Below are 22984 nucleotides of genomic sequence, written 5' to 3'. Positions count from 1 at the left end.
TTGCTCCCTTTCGTTTGAGGTTGGCAGCTCAGGCAAGCTGCATCTATCTAAAGCAGAGGTTCTTAACCTGAGGTCTGAAGATGCCCAAGGAAGGGTTTCACAGATAGATTTCAGAGAGTCCATGAACTTATATCTTTATTTTTACTAAAATCTAGCTGAAATGTAGCATTTACTTCAATTAAATAACATTTTTTTAAGTTTAAAAAATGTTTTTTTTTGAGAAGGGCTCTGTAGATTTCAAAAGACTGCCAAAAGGGTCCATGACACCAAAAGGGTTAAGAACTGCTGGACCAGAGTGTGGGCAGCAGCTGGTTCCCCAGTCCCCTTAATTATGCATAAGCCCAATTTGGCCCCTTTAAATACTCAGCTAATTACTGGACAGGGTGCACCCTAAAGGAAAAGGAATAGGGCTGGTGAGAAAAGCATGAAGAAAGCAAAAAGATTCTTGGGTACTTAGAAGCAGGAGCCAAGAAGAAGATAGGTCCTAAAAGGAGTGCAGTATAGGTTGTTCATGCAACTAAAATGTCAAATAACAGAACAACGAATTATTGATTTATTTCAGAGTGCAGAGCTAAGGAAAAGTTTTAAAAATCTTGTTAAAATAGTTCCCCCCCCCCCACCCCGACTCCTCAGTAGAGAGTGGTGAGAAAATAAATGCTTGGTAATTTTTAAAAAATAAAATATGATTTAAAAAATCAAAACTATTTGGGTTTTTCCACTAAAATAGTGGATCAGTAGAATAGAATAGGTATACAATGCACACAATACTAAATGATTATATATATTACATATCAATGATTGTGTATTATATATACAAAATTATAGTAATTTTGTGTTTGATAAATATAGAGATCTAAGTTTTGAGGACAAGAACACACTAATAAAAATTGGAAAGCAATTCAGCAAAAATAAGGTAGAGAACAATACGTTACACTATTTACTAAGATATATTCAAAATGGATACATAACCTGGACATAAAGGAGATATCTTAAGTAAATTAGAAGAAAATGGAACATATTACCCAACAGATTTATAGATAGAGGAAGAATTTATGAATAAATAAGAAATAGATAGTATTATGAAATGTAAAATGGATAATTTTATGACGTTAAATTTAAAAAGTTTTGTATAAATAAAACCAGTGTATTCAAGGAAAGCAAAAAATTAAAGAGAAAAATTTTATAGACAAGTTTCCAGAGAAAAACCTTATATTTCAAATATATTGAGAACAGAATCAAAGTTATAAAAATATGAGTCATTTCCCATTGATAAATAGTCAAAGGATATGAACAGGCAGTTTTGAAGAAGAAATCAAAGTTATATGTAGTCACATGAAGAAATACCACAAATCATTATTGATTAAAGAAATAAACATTAAAATAACTTTGAGATATCATCTCATATTTATCAGAGTGACTAAAATGATAGGAGAGAAAAACAATAAATATTGGAGAAATGTGAAAGTGTTTTAATAATTAGTAATTAGTAAAAATTAATTATTAATACTACATTGGGCAATGTATTAACATTGCTGATAAAACTGTGAACTTCTCCAACCATTTTGGAGAGCAATCTGGAATTATGTCCAAAGATTTATGAAATTGTGTGACACCCTTTGATCCAGAAATACCACTATTGGTCTGTCTCCCAAGGTGACTGGGGAAAAAGGAAAAGAACCTATATATTCTCAAATATTGAGAGCAGTTCTCTTTGAAGTGGCTAGGAACTGGAAATGGAGGGAATGCTCCTTAATTAGGAAATAGCTGAATAAGTTGTGGTATATGATTGTGATAGAGTATTGTGCTGCAAGAAATGATAAGCGGGTTGATTTTAGAAAAACATGGAAAAACTCACATGAAATAATGAAGTAAAAAGAACAAAATCAAGGAAACATTGTATACAGTGATAGCAGTATTGTTCAAAGAGTAACTGAAAATGATTAAGTTATTCTGAGTAGTATGAATATTCAAATCAACTACAAAGGACTTATTAAGGAAAATGCTATCTATTCCCCAACAGAGAAAAAAATATATATTGTATCATCCCATATATACATGCTATATGTGTGTGTACATGTATAGGTATATTTGCATACCTGTGTGTATATTTTGCACACATTTATACACACGTGCTTGCATGTTTGCATGTGTGGCCACACCTACCCATACATGTGTTTATACGTGTAGTGTGTGCATGTCTACACACATGTATTTGTGTGTGTCTGTGCATATATTGCATGTATGTGTATATGTGTTTATACACGCATATATTTGTGTACATGCATCATTATACAGGCATTTTGCATGCATGTGTATTTGTACATGAATGTGTTTGCATGTGTACATGTATGTGCATTGTGTGTGCATACCTATACACATGTGTATGATGTTGGACTTCTCAAATGCGATATTGGGAAAGAGAGACAACTTAAAACTTGAAATGAAGCAAAAATATATATATATTAAAAACAAAAGAAATGGTACTTGATGCTTCCTGTTTAGTAATTAGCTCCTACTTTGACAGCATCTGGGATCCAGGGAGCTTGAGACAGAGAGGAGTAAAGGTTTGATAGCAAAAACCTCTTAGGTCCTGCTTGAGCTCTCCCTTCCTGCCTTCTCCCCTCCTTTCCCTCCCAGTCAGAGAGCTTTGGGGAAAGGTCTGCCATGAATAATGTCCTTTGATAAGGCTCCCTATGGTCCTGGGGGTGGGGGGCCTGCAGGGGGGTAAGCAAGGAGATGGCAGGGGGAACTAGTAGCCCCTTGATCTGCAGGACTCGCCAGGACTTGAAAGGGTTGATGCTGAGCTAAGCCAGAGAAGAGAAGCAGGGCCAGACTTGAGGGGTGAAAGTTTGCTCTGGGGGAAGGACAGAGGCTGCACCTGGGGGAAACAGGAGCTCAGGTGTGCATGTTGCCCGGAAAGGAACTGCCTGCAGGTGGCTCGGGGCATCTCCTGGCCCCTGTTTGTGTCTGTCTACAGCACAGCCCCAGGTCTTCTGCTCGGATCTCCTCTCCTCCTCATCCTCCTTTTCTTTGGGATGCGGGGTGGGGGTTGGGGGAGCTGCCTGCAGTGATGCTGGCTGAGATCAGAAAGGGCGACTTAATGACTGTCTGGGAGCCTGGAGCTGGGAGGGAATGGGAGGGAGAGGGAGAGGGCCCGTGCAGCAGCAGGTCCCCATCACACATGTGCCCACCCACCTCTGGGCTCCTGCACACTTTCCTGGCAGAGATAATGGCTCTGTCCTTGAGGGAGCAGCTGGGGAGGCTGACTCCAGAGGATTGCAATGGCCACTCCAGGCCAAGTCATGAAGCCGAGAGCGGAAGCCGCGGCCCTGGCTCTGAAAGGCCAAGAGGGAGGTAGCAGGCAGGGCAGGCTACGTGGGGAGCAGATGGAAATGTCATCCAGCAAGGCCGAAGCCTCCCAGCCAAGCGAAATCGTGGAACAGTAACAGAGGGAAGTGGCCCTGAGCCAGTCAAGGACTCAGGCAGCCGAGAGAGCCCCAGCTGCTGCCCCGCGTATTTCTTGGAGCCGCCAATCTCATAGGCTAGAGGAGAGCCACTTCCAAGAATGTAAGAAGAAAAGGGCTGAGATTATATAACATGAAGGATGGAGGCTGGAGGGGGAGGGTTGTGATTAAAAAAAAGTTTGTATTGATGTGTTTTTTCTTAGCATCCCCAAAATTCACCCCAGTACTCCCTTCCCTTACAAAGTCATGCCATATAATACCATTTTTAAGATAAAAAAGAAAAAAAATCTGCAAAACATTTATATTTTTTAAAGTTTGAAAATGTGTACAATGTAACACCTCCTACCTCTATAAAGAATAGGTATATTCTATATGATTGTTCTTTCTATTTATGTTTTTGTAGTCACATTTTCTTGGTTCTGCTTACTTTGCTTTGATTCAGGAATATTTTTCCATGCTTCTCTATATTCATCATAGCCATCAATTTTTTTTTTTAACGGAACTGTAATATTCATTGCACTCATGGCTCACAGTTTTTTAGTCATTCCCCCATCAGTGGGAATCTATTTTGTGGGGGAATTATAGGCTCATAGATTTAAAATTGGAAGGAATTTTAAGAAGTTATTTACTTAACTTTCTTCACATACTTAACTCATCTTCACAGATGAGGAAAATGAAGTCCAAAGAATTTAAATAACTTGCTCAAGATAGTGTCAAGAGTCCAGAATTTGAACTCGGATCCTCTGCTCCTACATTTTCCGCATTACCTTGTTATAATAATTTTAGGGTCTTTCAAGATAATTGCAAGGAAAATACTTATAGATTTTAAAGTGCTATATAAATATGAGTTACTGTTGTTAATAAATTTTCTAATAACTTTTTAGTAGAATCTCTGGGGTTCTCTAAGTATACCATCAAATCATCTGCAGAGTGATAATTTGGTTTCCTCATGACCTACTCTAATTCCTTTAATCTCTTTCTCAACTCTTATTGCCAAGGCTAGCATTTCTAATACAATATTGAATAGCAATGGTGATAGTGGGCAACCTTGTATAAATTTTCCAAGGGGAGAATGAAATAATCTGGGGGATTAGAAATAGTTTCTTTGATCAGTTCTTGAATGATTGAAGAGGAAAAATATGTCTCTGGATTAGAAATTAAAAGCTACTAACTCAAAATGTATTCCTATAAAGGGAATAGGTTCTGAGGGGGTACCTACCCTAGAAAGGGAGCACATTGAGCTACATTCTGCTCTATGGGGGACCCTAACTTTGAGAGGTGCCTCCCAAGTGGGGTCAGTGTATCAGAGGAAGGGAAAAAAAGAGGAAGAAAAGGGCAAAGAGAAAGGGACAGGAAAGGCAAGACAGAGCCTGGTTGGGGGGAAGGACCATCTGCTTTCCATTTTCTCGTGTTCATTAATCCTCAGATTTGGGGCCCACTGTGGCTGGAGAAAGGGATGAGGATCAAGAACCGGAAGCGCCTCCAAGCTCCCTCCTCTCTCCCCACCCTGTGCCTGCAACAAGGGCAACAGGGGAGGAGGAGTGGAGGAGGGAGCAGCCGGTATGGACTCTTCTGAAATTGCTTCTGAAAATGGCCAGACACTTCATCAGAAAATGATGCCAATTTGGGCTCAGGGCACAGGAAGAGACAGACAATGTTGATTATAGGAGGACTGGGGGGAACCCTGTGATCCTGGACCATCTCTCTGGGGCCTTCATGGTCTGTGTCAGAGACATGGGGTGAGGCTGTCCTCTGCCTCTGGGAACAGCATCTCCTGGGTCAAGCCAAGAGGTGAAGGAAAAACCCTCCACCCTCTCTAAAAGATGGACAAAACCTGACCCTTTCTGCCCTGACTCAGGTCATGCCTTCAAGGGCTATTGCGCAGGAAGAGTTAGATTAATTTCTAGGCTAAAATGAAAAGTCAATCTTTCTTCTCCCCCATCTATTTATTGGGGCTGTGAGCTGACTGCTGATGGATCTGGGAAAAGGAGGAACCCCCATCCTCAAGATACAGTGGGGATGGAGATAAGGTTGGAAAAAAGGGAGGGAGAGAAGGGACAGGAGGAGAGGTTAGATACAGTGAGAGGAAAGGAGATACTGAAAGACAGAAATCATAACAAAAAACAGCAGGGGGGGGGCAGTGTGCACCTGAATAAATATTTGGTTGGCTGAAGCCGAGAGAGATGGATTGAGATGAGAGGAAACAGAGCCAGGGAGAAAGAGAATGCGTGGGGAAAGAGTTTGTAAAGTAAAAGTATGATTTAAAGTATTAGATTTTGCTATTAAAGACAGATAATGAGAGATATAGAGAGAGACCGGTCAATGCAGAGAAAGTGAGATAATGAGAAGAAATAATCAGGAAGAGAAGGGCAAAATGAATGGGGGGCTGGGGTGGAGAGAGAGATCCTCGGCCCCCTCACTCTGAGAACTACCAGCTGCAGGCCCCAGCAGTGGGACATCGGCTGGCAACATAATTGTCTGGCATCATTGTGGCAGGTAGGGTGGGGAGAGGGGGAGGTCAGAGATAAGGGGGGATGAAGGGGCCAGGGAGGCAGGTGTGCTCCAACCAGGCTAGTGCCAGTGAAAGGGCTGGAAGCCCTTGCCTGGGGTGGGAGTGGGCATTTTCTCCCCATGAGTGTCTCTGCCCACTTCTGTCCTCTCTCCTCTGGCCCCCTCCCAGATGAAATCTCCATGAGAACCAGTATTTCTTCCCAGCCTGCTAGGGACATATTTAAGATGTTGGTCTGTGGGCCATCTGTGACCTGACCTCGCTTGCTTCCTCTCAGTCTCCCACACCATCTCAGCAAACCCCACCGAAGCTCAGCAGATTAAAGGGCCAAGAAGCAATTTTCCTTTTAACTTAGACTCGTTATTACTGTATTACTGATACAATATACAGTATTACTGAATCCAAGGAGTCTGATGAAGTTTGGGGGGGAGGGAAGGGGAAGCAGTAAAGAGAGGAATCTAGTGACCTTGGGGCAATTAGAAGAGAATAGGGAGAGCTGCTTGATCCTAGAGTTACTCCCACTCAAAATAAGCAGACCTTCCACTGCTGACATGTTTTATTAAGAGATAAGAGCCTTCTCTCTCTCCCTTCCTCTTCTCCAAGAGTAGGGGGGGGACTCAAAATCTGGTGCTATTCCAGGACAAGGGACCAATGGCTCTCCATCTTCCTCACTGTGCATATACCTCCAAGTGGTTTCTTCCTTTCTTCTTGCAGCTTACTTTATTTTTGTCTTGGCTCTTTGGGCTCTGAATGACCTTCACTTGCATGTTGCCTTCTTTGAATTTCACTGTGAACCTTGGGATAAGATTAGGGGGTGGGGATAAAGGCTGGAGCCCCTTCCAGCTCAATGATGGGTTTTTTCCCTTCTTGGACCTAGTACCCTCCCACTCCACAGAGAATTAATCCCTGATGTTAGATGAATCAGAAGGCAGTCTGAAGCAACTAGGAGAGTCGTGCTTAGCATATGGTATACACTTAATGAATGCTTGTTCAATGAATAAGTCAATTGTTGGGGAGGGAGGACAGAAGGAGAGGCCTCCAAGTATTGTCCACCCACAGAGTAAGAGTTCTGCCCAGCATTCTTTCCCCTTAATGACTCCCAGGTCGGGGTGACCCATAGCTTCCTGGTTATGACCTCCCCAGTCTTTCCCCTATTGATAATTCTTACTCTTCAGTCACAGAAATTGGCAGTTGCCTCTTCGTTTTATCCAGCGTGGCCCGGTATAGCTTGGTCAACAACTCAATCACATGCTCACTGACCAGTAGAAAGTCTCCCTTGGAGCCCACTGAAGAGATCTTGGGGGGTGGAATGAGAAGAGCAGGGAAACCCTAAGTCACCACAATAATAGGGAACCCGAGGCCCGGATTGCCAGCGCCAGCCCCCTTGCCCTTTGTCCTCCCCTGCCTCTTTTCCTGGTCTCTGAGAGGAATGGCCATTCTCTAGATACCTCAGTGAAATGCAAGCCAAAGAGTCCATTCTGAAGGCTGCTGACAGACACTTCAGCCACTCTCTCCAGGCCAATGACAGTCTTAATTTTGGAGCCTTTGGGATCAGCAAGGATCACATGACTCTTGGTCAAGAGGAGAATTCTTGGGGCCATCTGGGGGAAAGGAGTGGGGTAAAGAAGAATAACAATAACAATTCACATTTCTACAGTATTTTAAGGGTTTATGAAGTCCTTCTAGCCACCCTATGCTATGCTTGTAAATATTATTGGGATAATATGACAGATAAAGAGACTGAGCTTGGAAACATGGTGACTTGCTTAGGATGATCTCACTAATTAGTGGCCAGGCTAGGACTACCCTGAGTTTATTCTGCTTTACCATGTCGCTTCCCCCTCCATGGGGAGGACCTGATATCTACCTCAGCTTATTCAATTACAGAATCCACGTGGTTGTTATGTGGTGGGAATGGGGCAGTTCCAAGGAATACAGGTTGGGGGTTCAAACCTTGCCGCTGGCTCTGTTGATTTTATTCACAGTCTCAACCATCAGCACAGGGCCATCAGAAGCTGTCTGAAGATGCTGCAGCTTGGGTTTCTCACGAAGCATCACATAGTCACCTCGGAACGGCACAGGGACGCTGGGGGCACAGACAAGGCATGAAGGAGCAAGTCCCTTCTGGCTTCCCCCAAGCTCCTGTCTCTATGGCCCTTTCCCCTTTAGGGCTATCTTCACCATCTCTTTCGGATCAGATGGGGCTGGTCCCATCTGGAAAATCTCTAGGTTGTGGCTAATGTACCCCCGGTTCTCCACTGTCCTTACCTTTGGGGATATGAAGCTTTTTTGCCTTTAAACAATTCACTGGCACAGAGTTTCTCCTTCAGAGCCTCTTTCTTCTGTGGAGAAAGCTGATCCAGAAACTGTTTACTCTGGACAGAGAGAAAGAATGTCCCAGAAGTGTTGATGGAAAGGGTCAGAACCAGAGATTGGATGGGGAAACACGTGTATAGAAAAGATTGGATGGAAAGAGGCCCTCCCTATCTCCCACTCTCCAATGGTTTTCCCACCTTCCAGTGGTAGAAAATGGTCTTCAGCTCCTGATTCACCAAGGTAAAGACTTTGTAAGGAGGAGGTGGCCACCTGTGGTCAGTGACCTTAGTGGGCAGGTTATTCCTCAGGCCCAGCAGGAATTTCTGCACCTGGGGAAAGGAAGCAGGAAAGAAGAGTGAGAAAGGAAGCAAAATTTAATCCAGAAATTGAACTTGCAGCAGGACTGAGGCCTTCTCAAGGGGAGGTGGTGAAGGGGAGAAAGAGAGAACAAAGACAGGAAAGGTCTCCCCAGAGATCTGTGAGCTTGAAGTTGTGGGTTACAGAAATGGGACAGCAGAAAAAACAAGATACACTTTATGTGGGTTAGGGTGTGTGTGCTAGGGTAGAGAGTGGTGGAGGAGTTCTAAATTCCTGATTTCCTTTTTCTAGCTCTGAAGGTAAGGATATGCTGCTGATAACAGTGTAGAACCAAGTGCACCACCTCCTCTCCTCCAGCCCTTGACTCTCCTCCTCTTCCTGACACAAGCAGGTTTCAGAAGTACTTGTTACCCTTTTTACCCATAGCTTCCTGTGGGCGACTCCATTCCCTCCCCATCCATTGACTCCACCCCTCTTCCCTTAGCATCTCTTATTCAAAAAGAGAGAAGAATTTCAACTCAGTTTTCTCTCTTCTCCCAGCTTTACATTCCCCATCTGACCTACTCACCATTCTCCTATAGATGAAGTTTGACAAATGCAAGGCTGCTCCTGACCGGAAATATTTCCGATATTCCTTTCGGGCCTGGCAGGAGTGACCATGGACAAAAAAAAAAAAAAAAGAGAGAGAGAAAGAGAGAGAGAGAGAGAGAGAGAGAGAGAGAGAGAGAGAGAGAGAGAAAATATCTTAATTCAATTTAATTCCACAACAATGTATTGGGCACCCACTCTGTGCCAAGTACTGGCTATGCACTGGGTGATACAAAGGCAAGGCAATCCCTGATCTCAAGAAACTCATTCTTTTAGCTTCAGTTCCATAACTGCCTTTTGGATGTTTCAATCAACATATCCCAAAGAAATCTTAAACCCAACATATCTAAACTTAATTATCTTTCCCCTAGGGCTGCTTATCTTTTCTACCTAAGCTGCTCAGGTGGAAAAGATAAGTTTTCCTAGGGGAAAGACCTGAGTTCATATTTCAGATACCAATTGGACAAGCCACTTAACCTCTGCCTAACTCAGTTTTCTCAACTGTAAAATAGGGATAATAATAGTTCCTATCTCACAGGATTGTGAGGATTAAATGAGAAAATATTAGTAGGGTCCAGTACATAGTGTTGCTGCTGTTGTTCAATCTTTTTCCTTTGTGACTCTATTTAAGCTTTTCTTGGCAAAGATACTGGAATAGTTTGCTATTTCTTTCTCTAGCCCCAGTGCTGTTCCTCACTCTATCTCCAACCTTTGTGCTTTTGCAAAGTCCTCCCCTTACCACTCAACCTAATGTGTACTCCCTTTAAAAAAAAAAAAATTGTTATCAGCTACAAATCATTCCCTTCTTCCACCCACTGAAAACGCAAGAAATGCAATACCCATTATTGAAAAGGCAAGAAATATAATACCCATTATTCATATGACATTCATGCACTCCCTTTTATGCTGCCTTGGAGTGTCTCTAAGCTGCAGCTCAGACTCCATCTTTTGCATCAAATCTTTTCTGATCCCAAATCTTAGTTTTTCCCCCTTCCCACCAAATCTCCTTGTATTTAACCACTGGGTGTATGTCTGTATTATTTTTATACTTCTGCATCTGTTTTTTTATATATGTTTGTTGCCTCTCCCATTAAAAATAAGTTCATTTTAAGTAAGCACTGTTTCTTTCTTTAGGCTTTTATCCCCAGTACCTTAGAGCCTGGAACATGGTAGACATTTAATAAATATTTATTGATCAATTGATTATCTGTTCCTTCAACCCCTTAGAGAGTCAAGAGAAGAGGGGCCAAGATGATAGATTACTATATCACAAGGAAGAGAGATGAGATGATCTCTCAAGGTCTTTCCTATCCCAAGATTCAGGGGTTCTGGGCCAGAGGGCAAGGAGAATGAGAAGGCAGACATACACATACACGCACTTATGCTCATTATTCTAGCCTTCCTTATCTGTGATCGTGAAGGTTTGTGAACAAGGTCTGCTCCCTTCCCCCTAAATCCTATCAATATCTTCTCTCTGTTAAGTGACCAGCACAATCTAACCCAGAGTGAAGCCTGGGGAAGCCTCCAGTGTCCCCAGGGTCCCTTTATTATTTACCTTCCATCCTCTCACAAAAGCCTGGATCAGTAATGTTGAGGTTTTTATCTTCCTATAGCGTTTCTTTTGCTGCAGAAAATATTGGGGAATGAGGAAAGGGAAGGAAGGGTGCCAGAGGAGCCTCCTCACCCCTCCCCAACTATTACCAGAGCTGAACCTCTCCCTCCCACGTGGCCTCAGTGTTCTGGGAGTGGGGAGGGGAGTTCTGGGGTAACTCCTACCATGTTCCCCCGAAACCAGGCAGAAATGAGGATCTGACTTTTGCGCATGAGCTGGTAATTGGTACGGCACCGCCAGCCCCGGTACATCTTCTGGATAAGAACAGCTAGCTGATGTATTCGAATCCTCCTTTTCTCCTCCAGATAGAAAAGCTAAGGGGAGAGAAGAGTTGGGGAAAGGAGAATGGAATGAGGAGGATTGGAATAGAGACCCAGATTCTATGCCTTTCTCCTATCAGCACTAAGGGATCTTCGTAGTCTCCCCCCACAGCCAGCTTGTGCAGAGGTATATCCATATATTCTTAGTCCATGAGGTGGAACCCTCCCTTTAGGAAACTACCCAAGTAGGGCCACACTTCACTGTTCCATTTCCCTTCCCTGATCCTCACTCACCGTCTTGGGGCTCCGGATGAAGATTTTGGTCCGACCAAAGGCCAGCTCCCCAGAGCCCAAGTTTAGTTCTTCCAGAAGCTTTTCGACTCCCTCCCTATATAGGAGAAGCAATGGGTAGACATGTCCCATAGAGAGGTACCCTGCCACCCCAGGTGAGAGCTCAGGTATAGGGCAGTCATTCTGTGCTCAAGGGAATTGATTTGAGCTAACCACCACCACCATATTTAGAAGTTGGGAGTTGGGAGGGGGTTCTGAGAATAAGGTCTTTGTTTTTCCTTTTGGTTCTGCACTTAGCTCTCTTCCCTGGGCCTCTAAGGTCTGATCTTCCTGAATCCCTTAGACCTTACCTTCAGCCCTTGCAGTTGTTTCCCCTTTTACTGCTTTTCCCCCTTTTCCCTCTTTACCGAGCTTGGCCACGCCAATGGGGCCATGTAGACCGGCCCAGCATCCGGTATCTTTCCAGGAAGGCACTGTAAACCTGTCTGTAAGCATAGCCAGCCCTTCGCACCCGAATATTCTCGATTAGTCCCAGGTACCGCGCCTGGGTGCCCACTAGTTCAGTTGAGAACAGACTTCGTTGCTGATGCTCATTTGGTTTGATGCACCTATGGAAAGGATAGGGTTCGTGGGCAGGTACATATATAGGCAAAGCTTCCTGTAGGATTCACCTTTGAGATTTTCATGTTCATCTTTCTGACTCTATGCCCTTCAGTCAACAGAGACCAGGGCCTTCCTCTGTTTCACCAAATGTTCTGCCTCTGTCCAGGACCAAGAAATTTCAAGGGAATGGAATATCTTGCCTCCCCCTTCTATTCCCATTGGGAAATCCTCCTTGAGATCCAAGCCTTCTTCCTCCTTCTCTACTCTCATTAATCTCTCCTTCGCATCCTACTCCTTGCAGGTGCACTTTTTCCCCATCCTGTCGAGACTTCCTTTTTTGGTGTGTTATTTTATGTTTGTATAGTGGGGATTTATACCTGGATTTATTATTTATTATTATTATATTATCAGCTCACATATAAAGAGTTTAAAGTACTAGGCAAGTATTTCCATCTTGTTATTGTTATTCAGTTGTGTCTGACTGTGAGTCCATTTGGGTTTTCTTGGCAAGGATCTTGGAGTGGTTTGCCATTGCCTTCTCCAATTCATTTTACAGACAAAGAAATTGGGGTAAGCAGGGCTATATGGCTTGTTCAGGGTTACACAGCTAGTTAAGCATCTGAGATCAAATTGGAACTCAGGTCCTATTTTCAAGCCAATTTTCCCCTATCCACCATGGCACTATCTAGCTGCCTCTAGCTCTAAATCTAGGATCCTATAATTCTATCATATCATTATGTCTATAGTATATCTGTTATAAATAAGAGATATCACCTAATATAGTTAGGATTCTTGGAATACAGGTTCTTCATGAGTGTGGCTATAGAGTTCTTGAACTGAGTTCCAGCTGTGGGGGGTCGCTTAAGGGAGACTTGTTTGGGGTTCCCTTCAGGAAACAGCATCTGAAGCAGGTGGTGCTTGGACTTCCACAGAGCCTGTGACAAGTCTCGGAATAGCAAGTCATTGTTCTTGTCCAAAAAACCATCCACATTGTACATCACCTGGTTGGAGGGATGTGGGTTAGCTAGAATCCCACAATCTTAGCCTTTTAGCACCCTACACCCAGATTTCTCTGACTTCCAGCTTTGATTCCTATGCCACAATCACTGAACTTTATCTTCTTTACCTTCAGCACTCCCGTGAACCTCAGCCCTTGTATCTAATTCCTCAAATTCTCCCCCCACCCAAATTCATCTACTCTTTCTTATTTCTCAGTCTCCATCTCCTGCTCTTGACTTATTCCTACTCCTTCTTCTCTACTCCACTCATGACCCATCCATCCCTGAATTTTCTTCTAGCCTTTTCCCTCCACTTACCTTGCCAGCATAATGTTGGATACGGAAGCAGCTAAGGCCCAGGCTGGGGTCATGCTGGCGTTGGGCATTCTGGGTGACCCGGCTCTCATAGTATTGATGTTTAGAGAACATCTGATTCAGCTTTGCTAGGAAGGTAGAATCATTGACCATACCAGGCCGAAGGCACTCCTCATCCAACATAGCCAGGATACCCTGCTGATTCTGGTAGGGTGTTTATAAGGAGATAATAATTATAAAGCTCTTAGCCCAATGCCTGGCACATGGTATTTGTTTAATAAATGTTTATTCCCTTCCTTCATTTCCAAGGAGAGGGGAAAAGATCATCTATCCCAAATCTCTCCTTCCCCTTCCAAAAAACAAAATCTGTACCCTGAACCTACAAAACAGGGAAGTTCCAACCCTTGGACTCAAGTGCTTCCAAAGCATCCCATCCCCTTCTTCCTCTCCTTTCTTCCCTTCAGTATCTGATTGGTTGAGGGTGAGAACAGGTGACTTAAGATGTATCCTATATTCATTGGGTATTCAAATATGGGGGATAGTAGAAAGTTGCTCACATGCTCAATGAGTTTGCAGATGATGCTGTTATCAAAATATTCAATCTTATCCCAAGGTATACCCTAGGGCAGAAAAGTTCAAGGTAAGTTAGAGAGAATGGCATAATGAATACCAACTGATGCCTAAATCCCACAAAATGAAGATTAGTGCCCCTCAAAGCTGAGGGAAATCCTTGGTAGGGCTGCTTCTCCCTCTGCAATTGGTCATTGGTTGGCAATATTTGAATAAAGGTGTGGTGACATGGGAGCATGGGAAAAGAAAAGAGGAGCTGGAAGAACCAGGATTATAGAGAAGAAAAATGTGTCTGGACTATGAATTGTGAGGAACAAGAGTTTTGGGATGGTGAAGAGAAGGGGAAGAGTAGGAAGTTGAGGGATGGGGAAGGAGTATATACTCTGTGTAGATCTGTGGTCAAGGGGTTGGGCAATTTCCCCTATGATTGTTAAAAATTATATGTACTGAGTTCAGTGTTATAACAAAATAAAAATTACATACACACACACACACACACACACACACACACACACACATTAATCTAACATGCTAAATAGGTTGCCTTTTCACCTCCATCTCCTTCCCACCTGCTACTATCTTTTGAAATAAACTGAGTGGTGATATTTAAAAGAAGGGATCTCTGTGCTCTTCTCCCTCCAAAAAGAAGGAAATTTTAAAAATCACTTCTTTACCATCTGAAATATCACTAATGAGAAATTCATTGGGATTAACTAAAAACTTGATTGCTAGAAGACTTGGAATGTGGAATCCTTTTGGGCAAGGTTGCAGGTAGAAAGCAACCTGGACAATTAGTGGCAGTAAGAGGACAAACAGCTTCCAGGGTGGACAATAAAATTTTCTATAAGCTGGGACTGGGCATAAGAAGGATGAAGAAAAGCCAATAGAAGCCAAAACCCAGCTTTGCTTCTAAATTTTTTGTAGGGCTTGCCCTACCCCTCACTCTATACTCCTAGAGGTCAAGCCAAGCACTCATTTAACTCTTATTCAGTCCTACTTCACTCTCCTGCTTCCAAGACAGGGAGGCAAGTAAGTGAACATCTTAACTGTCTTTTGACTTTTCTTTATATTCCTAGCATTTAGCATAGTGCCTTATACATAGTAGGTGCTTAGCAAATGCTTACTGACTGACAATATGGGAACTTGTTGCCATGTGTCCTGGATGAAAGCTGAGTGAGAGTATGATCAGAGAGATGAATGTTTAGGACATGGTAAAAGGAAGGGGGCTTTAGGCGTTATGTGGAGGGGAGGGATATTTACCTCCTTCATGTATTCTTCCTGCTCCTCTTTCAGTGTCATTTCTATGAACACCTGCTGAAGCTTCTCATTACAATAATTAATCACGAACTGTTCAAAGCTGTTATTCTGGATGGAGAAATACATGAATTAGAGAGGAATCCGCCCAGCCTCCCCTGGGACTACCCTCTCCTCTCCAATCCAGCCTAATCCCACCCAACAAACAAATATTCTGTTCCTACTATACAAGGTACTACACTGGGTGCAAAGTGTGTTGATAAAGACAAAACAATAGTCCCTGCCCTCAAGGAACTTTCTTTATGAGATGCTACATTGGATCTTAGATTTCAAGCTGTAAGAAAGTTTAGAGATCATCTATTTAGTCCAACCTCTTCCTTTTTACAGATGTGGAAACTGAGGCCCAGAGAAGTTAGGTGACATCTAGCTAGCAAGTGCTAGAGGCAGGATATAAGGGGGAAAGATGATTAACAACCCCAAGTATAGGAAGATGTTCCAATGTACAAGCGTAAGGTGAGGGATTCAAGGGGTGGAAGTGAGGAAGGAATGCATTCTAGGGATGGTTGTGGTAATTGAGGTGTGGGACAGCTTGTGCAAAGAATTGGAAGCTAATAATGGAATGCCAAGTTTGGGAAACAGTAGAATCAGAATTAATAAACATTTATTAAGTTATATGTACTGAGTATGCATTAAGTACCATATAAATGTTAAAGATCCAAGGAAAAATATAAGACAATCTCTGTCCTCGAGAAGCTCACAGTTTAATCCGGGAGACAACACATAGGGGGCTAATTAAGGAGACTGCTGAAACACAGAGTATGTGAAAAAAGCAGCTATGAATTCCAGGCTGAGGAGTTTGCTGTTATCCTGAAGCAATAGGGAATACTTAGAATTTTTGAGCAGGAAAGTAATATGGTAAGACCTGAGCTTTAGGAAGACAATTTTGGCACCTATGTGAAGAATGGAGTGAAGACAGGAAAAACAGTAGATAACATTTAGGAGGCTATTGTGATATGATGCTGAGATACGTTGAAGGCCTGAACTAGGGTGGTAACTATGGAAAATTGGAGTGAAGAGGACAGAGTATAGAGATGTTACAGAGGAAGATTAGGCAAGATCTGGTAACCGGTTAGACAGATATGGGGGGGGAGGAGTAAGGAATAGGGAAGAATCAAGAGTATCTGTCTTGGACATGTAGCATTGACAAAAATGGCCACAGGAGGGAGGGAGAGAGGGATGGAGGGAAGGAGAGAGAGAGAGAGAGAAAAAGAAGAAAAGAAGGAGGAGGAGGAGGAGGAGGGAGGGAGGGGGAGAGAGAGAGAAGAAGAAGAAGGAGAAGGAGGAGGAGGAGGAGGAGGAGGAAGAGAGAGGGAGAAAGAGAGAGAGAGAGATATTCTGAACCTTCTGAACTTTTTATGTGTTCTGGGCCCCTGATAGCACTGTCTGATCAAGGAGAACCAAGAGAAACTAGTGTTCCCTAGGTACTTCAGCTCCAATTTACTCTACCCATGCTTCCCATGGAATAAACTCATCTCCAGCAATCTCAACATCCCAGACATTATTTTGACTCTGGCATTCAATACCTCATCAGTAATCTCAATTGCCTTTCTCCTTTTGATTGGAGAGATGAAGGGCAGAGAAACATCCCCTCCCAAAGCTTCCCTTTATACAGAGGGCTAGAATTCCATTAGAATTAGAATTTCCAACCAATTTTTCATTTTTCACCAGAGCTGTGGTTTCAATTCCACAAATTATAAGCTCCTAAAGGGCAGAGACTTTCTCCTATTTGTATCCCCAGTACTTAAAAGAGTACCTAGCATATAGTAAACACTTAAGAAATGTTTATTGACTATTGACTATCTTCTAGAAGTCGTCATTTATCTATTGGTCAACTAGCACTAACAGAAGTTTAGAAAGGGAAGAAACTCTCACCTCCAATATCTCAAAGCCATAGATATCCAGCACACCCATAACCTTCTTTTTAGTTGAATCGCTCACCTGAAGGGAGAATGGAAGATAGACTTAAATAGCCAGTCCCACACATATATGAGTAAGACATTCAAAGGAGAGATGATGGGGACAAGGACTAGAGTTATGCAGATAAAAGCAGACTGGGATTATGGTGAACAAGAAACTTGAAAGCTTCTTGTTCCTTTTTCTCTGACTCTAGAGGAGAAGTCCAGGATGAGGGATGGGCTAAGGACTGTTAAGTCCTGAGGTGGGTAGCCATAAGGTTTTCGTCACCTGGATGTTTTCATTGATCCGGTTCACTATCCAACTGAAGAGACGGCTATAGATGTTTTTGGCCAGGGCATCTCTAGCATAGCATGCCTGTGAAAGTCCCCAGAGTAGGTGAGTTACAAGTGAAGATGATGAGTCTTCAAAGCATCTCGGAAGAACCCATATTTATCTCCTCCCTCTCACCTGAATTTTGTTCAATGTAGTGACCACTTTTTCTTTCTTCGTTTCCATAGTCCGGGAGCACAGGGCTCTCTCCAGCACTTCTGGCTGCAGCTTCATGAGGTCTGAAATCTCCTTGACAACTGAGAATGAGACTTTGTGTCAAGAGACTGAGACAGAGACAGCTTTACCACCTACTCTCCAGAAGAAGAAGAGTCAAAAAATGAATGACAAAAAATATATATAGAGACACCATGTTAAAGATATTATTATTGTTATTATCAAAGATATGACGAGTTCTTTTAATAAATATCAAAAAACAAAGAAAAGCTTTATGAATTATAAGCTTGCAAAAAGCATATAAAAATTAAAAATTTCAGAATAATGCAAAATACAAATGAAATCCACAAAAGAAGAAATTAGAAATGATTATAGGTCAGAATTTAGTGCTCTCAATGCAGAATTGTAAAACTCAGTGGATTAGAAAAAAAATGAGCCCACAATAGTTTCTTTAAAGAAGTGAGAGATTAACAGATTTGTAGCACAAAATTTTGTAATGGAAAATCTATATCAGAAAAAAACCCCAAAAGTCAACAATGTTAAGAAGATTAACTATAGAAATTTTAAGTAATTGGCCTTGAAGATAGGATTGAAGACAATTTAAAAAAAATAAGTCTCCCAGAAGAATATGACAAAATTTTAAAAAGTACCTCTAAACATTATAGTGCAGGGAAAAAAATGCAAGAAAATTGACCAAAATTTTTGAATACAGAAAACAGAGTACAAAAAGAGAGTAGTTAGGCATAGATTTTCTCTAAGGAAACAAAGAAACATGGGTCTCAAACTCCAAGACATATATTTACTAATTTCTTTGACAAATAACAAATTCTGCAAGTAGCCAAAAGAAAGATCTGAGATACTGAATAACTCAAAATTATTCCATATTCTGAGAAACTGCAAAAAAGAAACCCAAAACAATATATCCTGCAAACCCAAATTCTACATCATTGTAAAAGGGTGATAAGAAAACATTATGTGAGCAGGACAATCAAAAAGGTTTTCCCCAGTGAAATTTCTGGAACTAACTTGAGGTAGCTAGTAGGAAATGGAATAAAGAAAATTTGTCCCCAGGACTATGGTGTGTGGATGGGAGTGCTCATATGCCCATGTGTATGAGCTAAGGTTAGCACATAGCCAGAAGTGGAAAAGAAAGAGCATAGTCCAAAAGAGGAAGATGTAAGGCTTTGTAGAATGGATTCCAGTTAAGGCAACATTACCTTTTTCATCACGAATACTGCTCCCTGCTACCCCACTGGCCTGGAAGTCATCCCTCAGCTCCACATTTCCCAACTTCAGCACCATGGCCACCACCTCAAAAATCTGCTGGACCTCCTCAGTGGAGAATCCAATGATGTTCATGGCATTCTTAGGGAGAAAACAAAAATCAGACCCTGGCTGAGACAATGGCCTATACCCATTATCCGGCCTTATATATCTACTCTCTGGTGTCCACAGATTCTTAGGGATAAGACTGATATAAGAACCTGACTTAGCCAATGGCCTCTACTCAATTATTCAACTCTGTTCTTACTCTCTCCTTCTGGTATCTTATATAGGGGACCCTCCCTCCTTCCCACTTCTCAGAGTGAGAGTTCTGGACTCGAGAAGATGAGCTTAGGAATACACGCTTGCCAAGTTGAACCTCTAGATCATCCCATATCCCCACCTGCACCACTCTGAAGTTGGCTGCATCATCCATCCCATCTACCCTGGAAGCCTCACGGTTCAGATATGAGTAGCAACTTCCATCCTGTTCCAGCCTCAATGCCTCTGGAAATAGGAGTTATGGAGAAAATTAGCTTCCCCCACCCCCAATGCCTGGCCTTGATTCCTTTTATCCCTGATCCTTCTCTCTGTCCCTCTCATTACTGAACAATGTCAGGACAGAAATGCTAAGAATCTGCGAAAGGATTGGAATATGTCATCAACTTCAACAAACACTTTTCCAGGGAGAAGAGGATAGAAAATAACCAAAATCACAATAAAATGTATGCAAAGGATACACGGGAAAGTACCAAAAATGACCAAAAAATGAAATATGGCATATGCAAAGTACCAAATGAACTTATTGTACAAGCAAATGCTATGGGAAGCAGGGTGGTGAGTGGTCATGTTGGGCTAGAATAGCTACAACAGAACAATAAATGAGGGGAAAGGGTCCAAGGGATGTGTCTGAGAAGACCTGGCTTGTTCAATGAGGTGTTTCCTCTAAGGGTTTCTACAGAGAATAAGGAAGAAAGATGTATAGGGGAGTCAGAAGTAGATACGTACTCAGTAACTGGGCATCTGCCCCAGCCAGAAGCTGGTAGAAGATATGGAAGTTCCTTTCTCCTTTGATATGCTGCACTACCCGGGATTTTTCCAACAGATCTGGGAGGGAGTAGACAATGATGTCCTAGGAAGAATCCCACCTATATTGGAAAACATCTTGACCACTCTTCATGATTCCCCTTATCCCCTGGTCTCTATGGAGTTTGGAGAACTACCTTTCCTTACTGTTGCAGGGGCAGGTAAGGGGAAAGGGAACACAACAAGACGATAAGGTGAATGGAAAGGCAAACTACTTACAATTTGTAATGACCCCACCAAGGGGGGAGCCCTTAAAGTCAAATTCAATGTCCATGTATTTGCCCTACGAAGAAGGGAAACAGATACAGAGACCTAAGGGGAAAAGTATTTCTTCCATGATTTCAGGGGGTTCATGATCAGGGCAAAAAATTGGGAGATCACTAAAGTGTTCTCTTCCTCTAAGGCCCTGTTTTAGCAGCCCAGTATGTGATTCCACCCCATTCTCCCAAATGTCCAGAACCTTTTCCTCAAGTTCTTCTAAGGATTCACTCACAAATCTGGAGGAGTTGTTGTTTCGGGTTGTTTTGGCATTTCCAAAAGCTGCAGAGAAATGATACAGCACAGATAAGGCAGGTAAGAGAGGGGACTGGGAGAAAGCAAGGAGAGGGGAAAGGGACAAGAGTACTCATGGGGGCAGGCACCCCTCAGATTTGGTTACAGATGAACCACAGCAATGGCTGGCAGAGCACCATGGAGGGGAAGGGAGCATAGATTAAGGAGGAGGGGGAATGGCATCTTACCTTCCAGCACAGGGTTCGATTGCAATAGTTGATCCTTCACTGAATTCACCTGCTCTTCTTTCTCACATACAGCTGCCACATATGACATCACCAATTTGCTGGCTTCTGCTCCAAAGAAAAAACTCCCATGATCTTCACTCAGAGTCAAACATTTCCTTCACCAACCACATTTCCATCCCTTCCTTTACTTTTAGGATCTCATTCCCCAGCAAGGAATCCTTCCCAATGTCTATCTTAAATCCCTCTTGCTATAGTTAGTACCATGGAAATCTGGGGTGGACATGATTTAGAGGATAATATAGGGGGAGGGTGTTTGGGATTCCTCTGGCCAGTCCCCTCACCGGTTTTCCCAGATCCACTCTCTCCCGTGATAATGATGCACTGGTCTCGGTCATGATCTCTCAGTGACTGATATGCTTCATTCGCCAATGCATAACTAGGAAATGGAGGGCAGGATGATGAGTAAGATGGAGTCTACCATCAACCACCTCTCACTCAACTTAGACACCATTCTCCTCATGGAGTGGGTAAAGTTAAAAGGTGGTGATGAGTGCAGAGACATCAATCTCATGGAACCAAGTGGAGTTCTCAGGAATCAAGGGCCATGGAGAACCACGAGGGTAGAGAGGGGAAAAATAAAGTAGTCAATAGATGGGGGAATTTGAAAAGTTGAGGGCAGAGAATCTGGGGTTCTTCAGAGAAGGGGATTTCTCTGGGCCTCTCCCCCCACAAGGGCTCTCACATGTGGGGCTTCAGCTCATAGAAGTTGTATTCCTTGTACTTATCAATGAATTCAGGGCCAAAGATGGGCAGCTGTTGATAGGGATTCACGGAGATCACCACATTCCCAATGTAGGTCTGGAGTATGGGGAAAGGGAAGCAGAGTGAGCCCGAGGGATACTGTTTCCTGGCCTGCTCCCTCCTCCCTGAAAATCTATCTTCTTCTCCAGAACTTAGTGCTTATCCCAAAGCTTTACCGTTCATCTCTAACCCTGCTATGGTGAGAGAGAGGATGAGATAGGAAGGGCATATTCTTATACTTACATAAATTTCTTTGTGTTGAAATCGCTTTTCAAGGTTGTTGATCAAAGACTCTTCATTCAGAGGTTCTAGAAGGATCATATCCCCCACCCCCACTGAACCTTCTAATACAGACATCTCTCAATCGAGAGGTGTCGAACCTGAGGAGGAGAGGGAGAAGAATGGAGAAGACTTAGACAGGGCAGTGAGAATTTCACAGGTATAAGGCATGATTTGTGCTTTTGTGCAGGTGGGTTATAAAAGAATCAAGGGAAACCCTTTCCCCATGAATAAATTTCCACTGAAGTCTCTAAAAAGGAACTCCCAAGCTTAGAAAGGGCTTCTAGACTAAGTCAAGAGTTAGAATAAAAATGTCCAAGGAGTCTGCTGAAATCAGCAGCATTCTCCATACTGATCCTCATGCTATGGGAAAGGCAATGGTGCTGACGGGGATCGCTGCCACAGGCCATCAGGAGAAAGAACTAGTTAGTGATTAAAGACTAAGGGATGAGAGGAGGGTGAACTGGTGTGTCCCAGTCAGCTCCAGGATAGGTAGAACTGCAGAGCTCTTTGCCTCTTTCATTGAGACTCCAGCCTAAAACTAAATCCGCTGACCACTCAAGGAAGGGTCCCTTTAGCTGAATACAACCATCCACCTCTTTGAATAGTTTTACCCCCAACCTTATCCCTTCTTGTTATTATTTGAAAGTATGTGTAAATAAGAACTGAGTGAGGGTGCAAGTTGAGAAATAACATTGCCCAAAATGCAGTTGGTATCTCTCTCCCAAAGGGGCAAAAAGGAGCAATACTCAACCCCAAATGCTCAAAGGAGTGCTGTCAGAAATCGCTAGATTTATGGATGGGACTGAACATTTGTACCTATTTTTAAACCTGTGGGTTTTATATAGATTCTAGTCATCCCCGCAACCTTCCGGCTTGGACTCTGCCCCAGAGGGACACACCCGGCTTTTTAGTAGTGAATGCAGGAGGGGTGTGTGTGTGTGTGTGTGTGTGTGTGTGTGTGTTGTGGTGGTGGCTGGAGGAGGTGGCAGGGAAAGTGAAGAGTGGCAGGGGCGGGGAAGGAGATCTCTAAACAGTTCTATTGGGAGGTGATTTTTCTAAAAGTAATCACATCTGATCCCTGTCCACGCAGTTGGCACATGACAAAACTCTTTAAGGAGACATGAGGTGAAGTGTCCTCTGTGGCACAGGGGTGGGGACCAAGGCCAGGGGAGATAAGCATCAGTACAATGGCTAATCTCCTGTGGCTTCCATGCCCCTCTCCACCCCAATCCTTCTTCCACCAAAAGAGCAACA

The 22984-nt window shown here is 43.0% G+C and overlaps 1 protein-coding gene across 1 annotated transcript; it reads right to left on the bottom strand.

Annotated features, from left to right (window-relative positions):
* Window positions 1-6059: 6059 nt before the first annotated feature.
* On the bottom strand, window positions 6060-21805 carry MYO1A (myosin IA). The gene is made up of 26 exons (XM_031940175.1): window positions 21692-21805; window positions 20989-21121; window positions 20648-20752; window positions 20401-20447; window positions 20127-20190; window positions 19830-19928; window positions 19225-19328; window positions 18776-18923; window positions 17523-17641; window positions 17343-17429; window positions 17031-17096; window positions 15105-15209; window positions 13832-13894; window positions 13278-13478; window positions 12736-12962; window positions 11766-11966; window positions 11362-11455; window positions 10972-11121; window positions 10751-10819; window positions 9176-9250; window positions 8487-8618; window positions 8242-8348; window positions 7927-8059; window positions 7422-7574; window positions 7142-7269; window positions 6060-6768 (listed from the first exon to the last, which is right to left on the bottom strand). Exons 1-26 carry the CDS (start codon window positions 21803-21805, stop codon window positions 6642-6644), a joined length of 3051 nt encoding a protein of 1016 aa, XP_031796035.1. The 3' UTR covers window positions 6060-6641.
* Between the last annotated feature and the right edge of the window lie 1179 nt (window positions 21806-22984).

This window comes from Sarcophilus harrisii, chromosome 5 (genome assembly GCF_902635505.1).
Source record: "Sarcophilus harrisii chromosome 5, mSarHar1.11, whole genome shotgun sequence".
Lineage (NCBI taxonomy): Eukaryota > Metazoa > Chordata > Mammalia > Dasyuromorphia > Dasyuridae > Sarcophilus > Sarcophilus harrisii.
The sequence above is the reverse complement of the archived record's forward strand: the minus strand, read 5'-3'. Positions and strand labels throughout refer to the sequence as shown.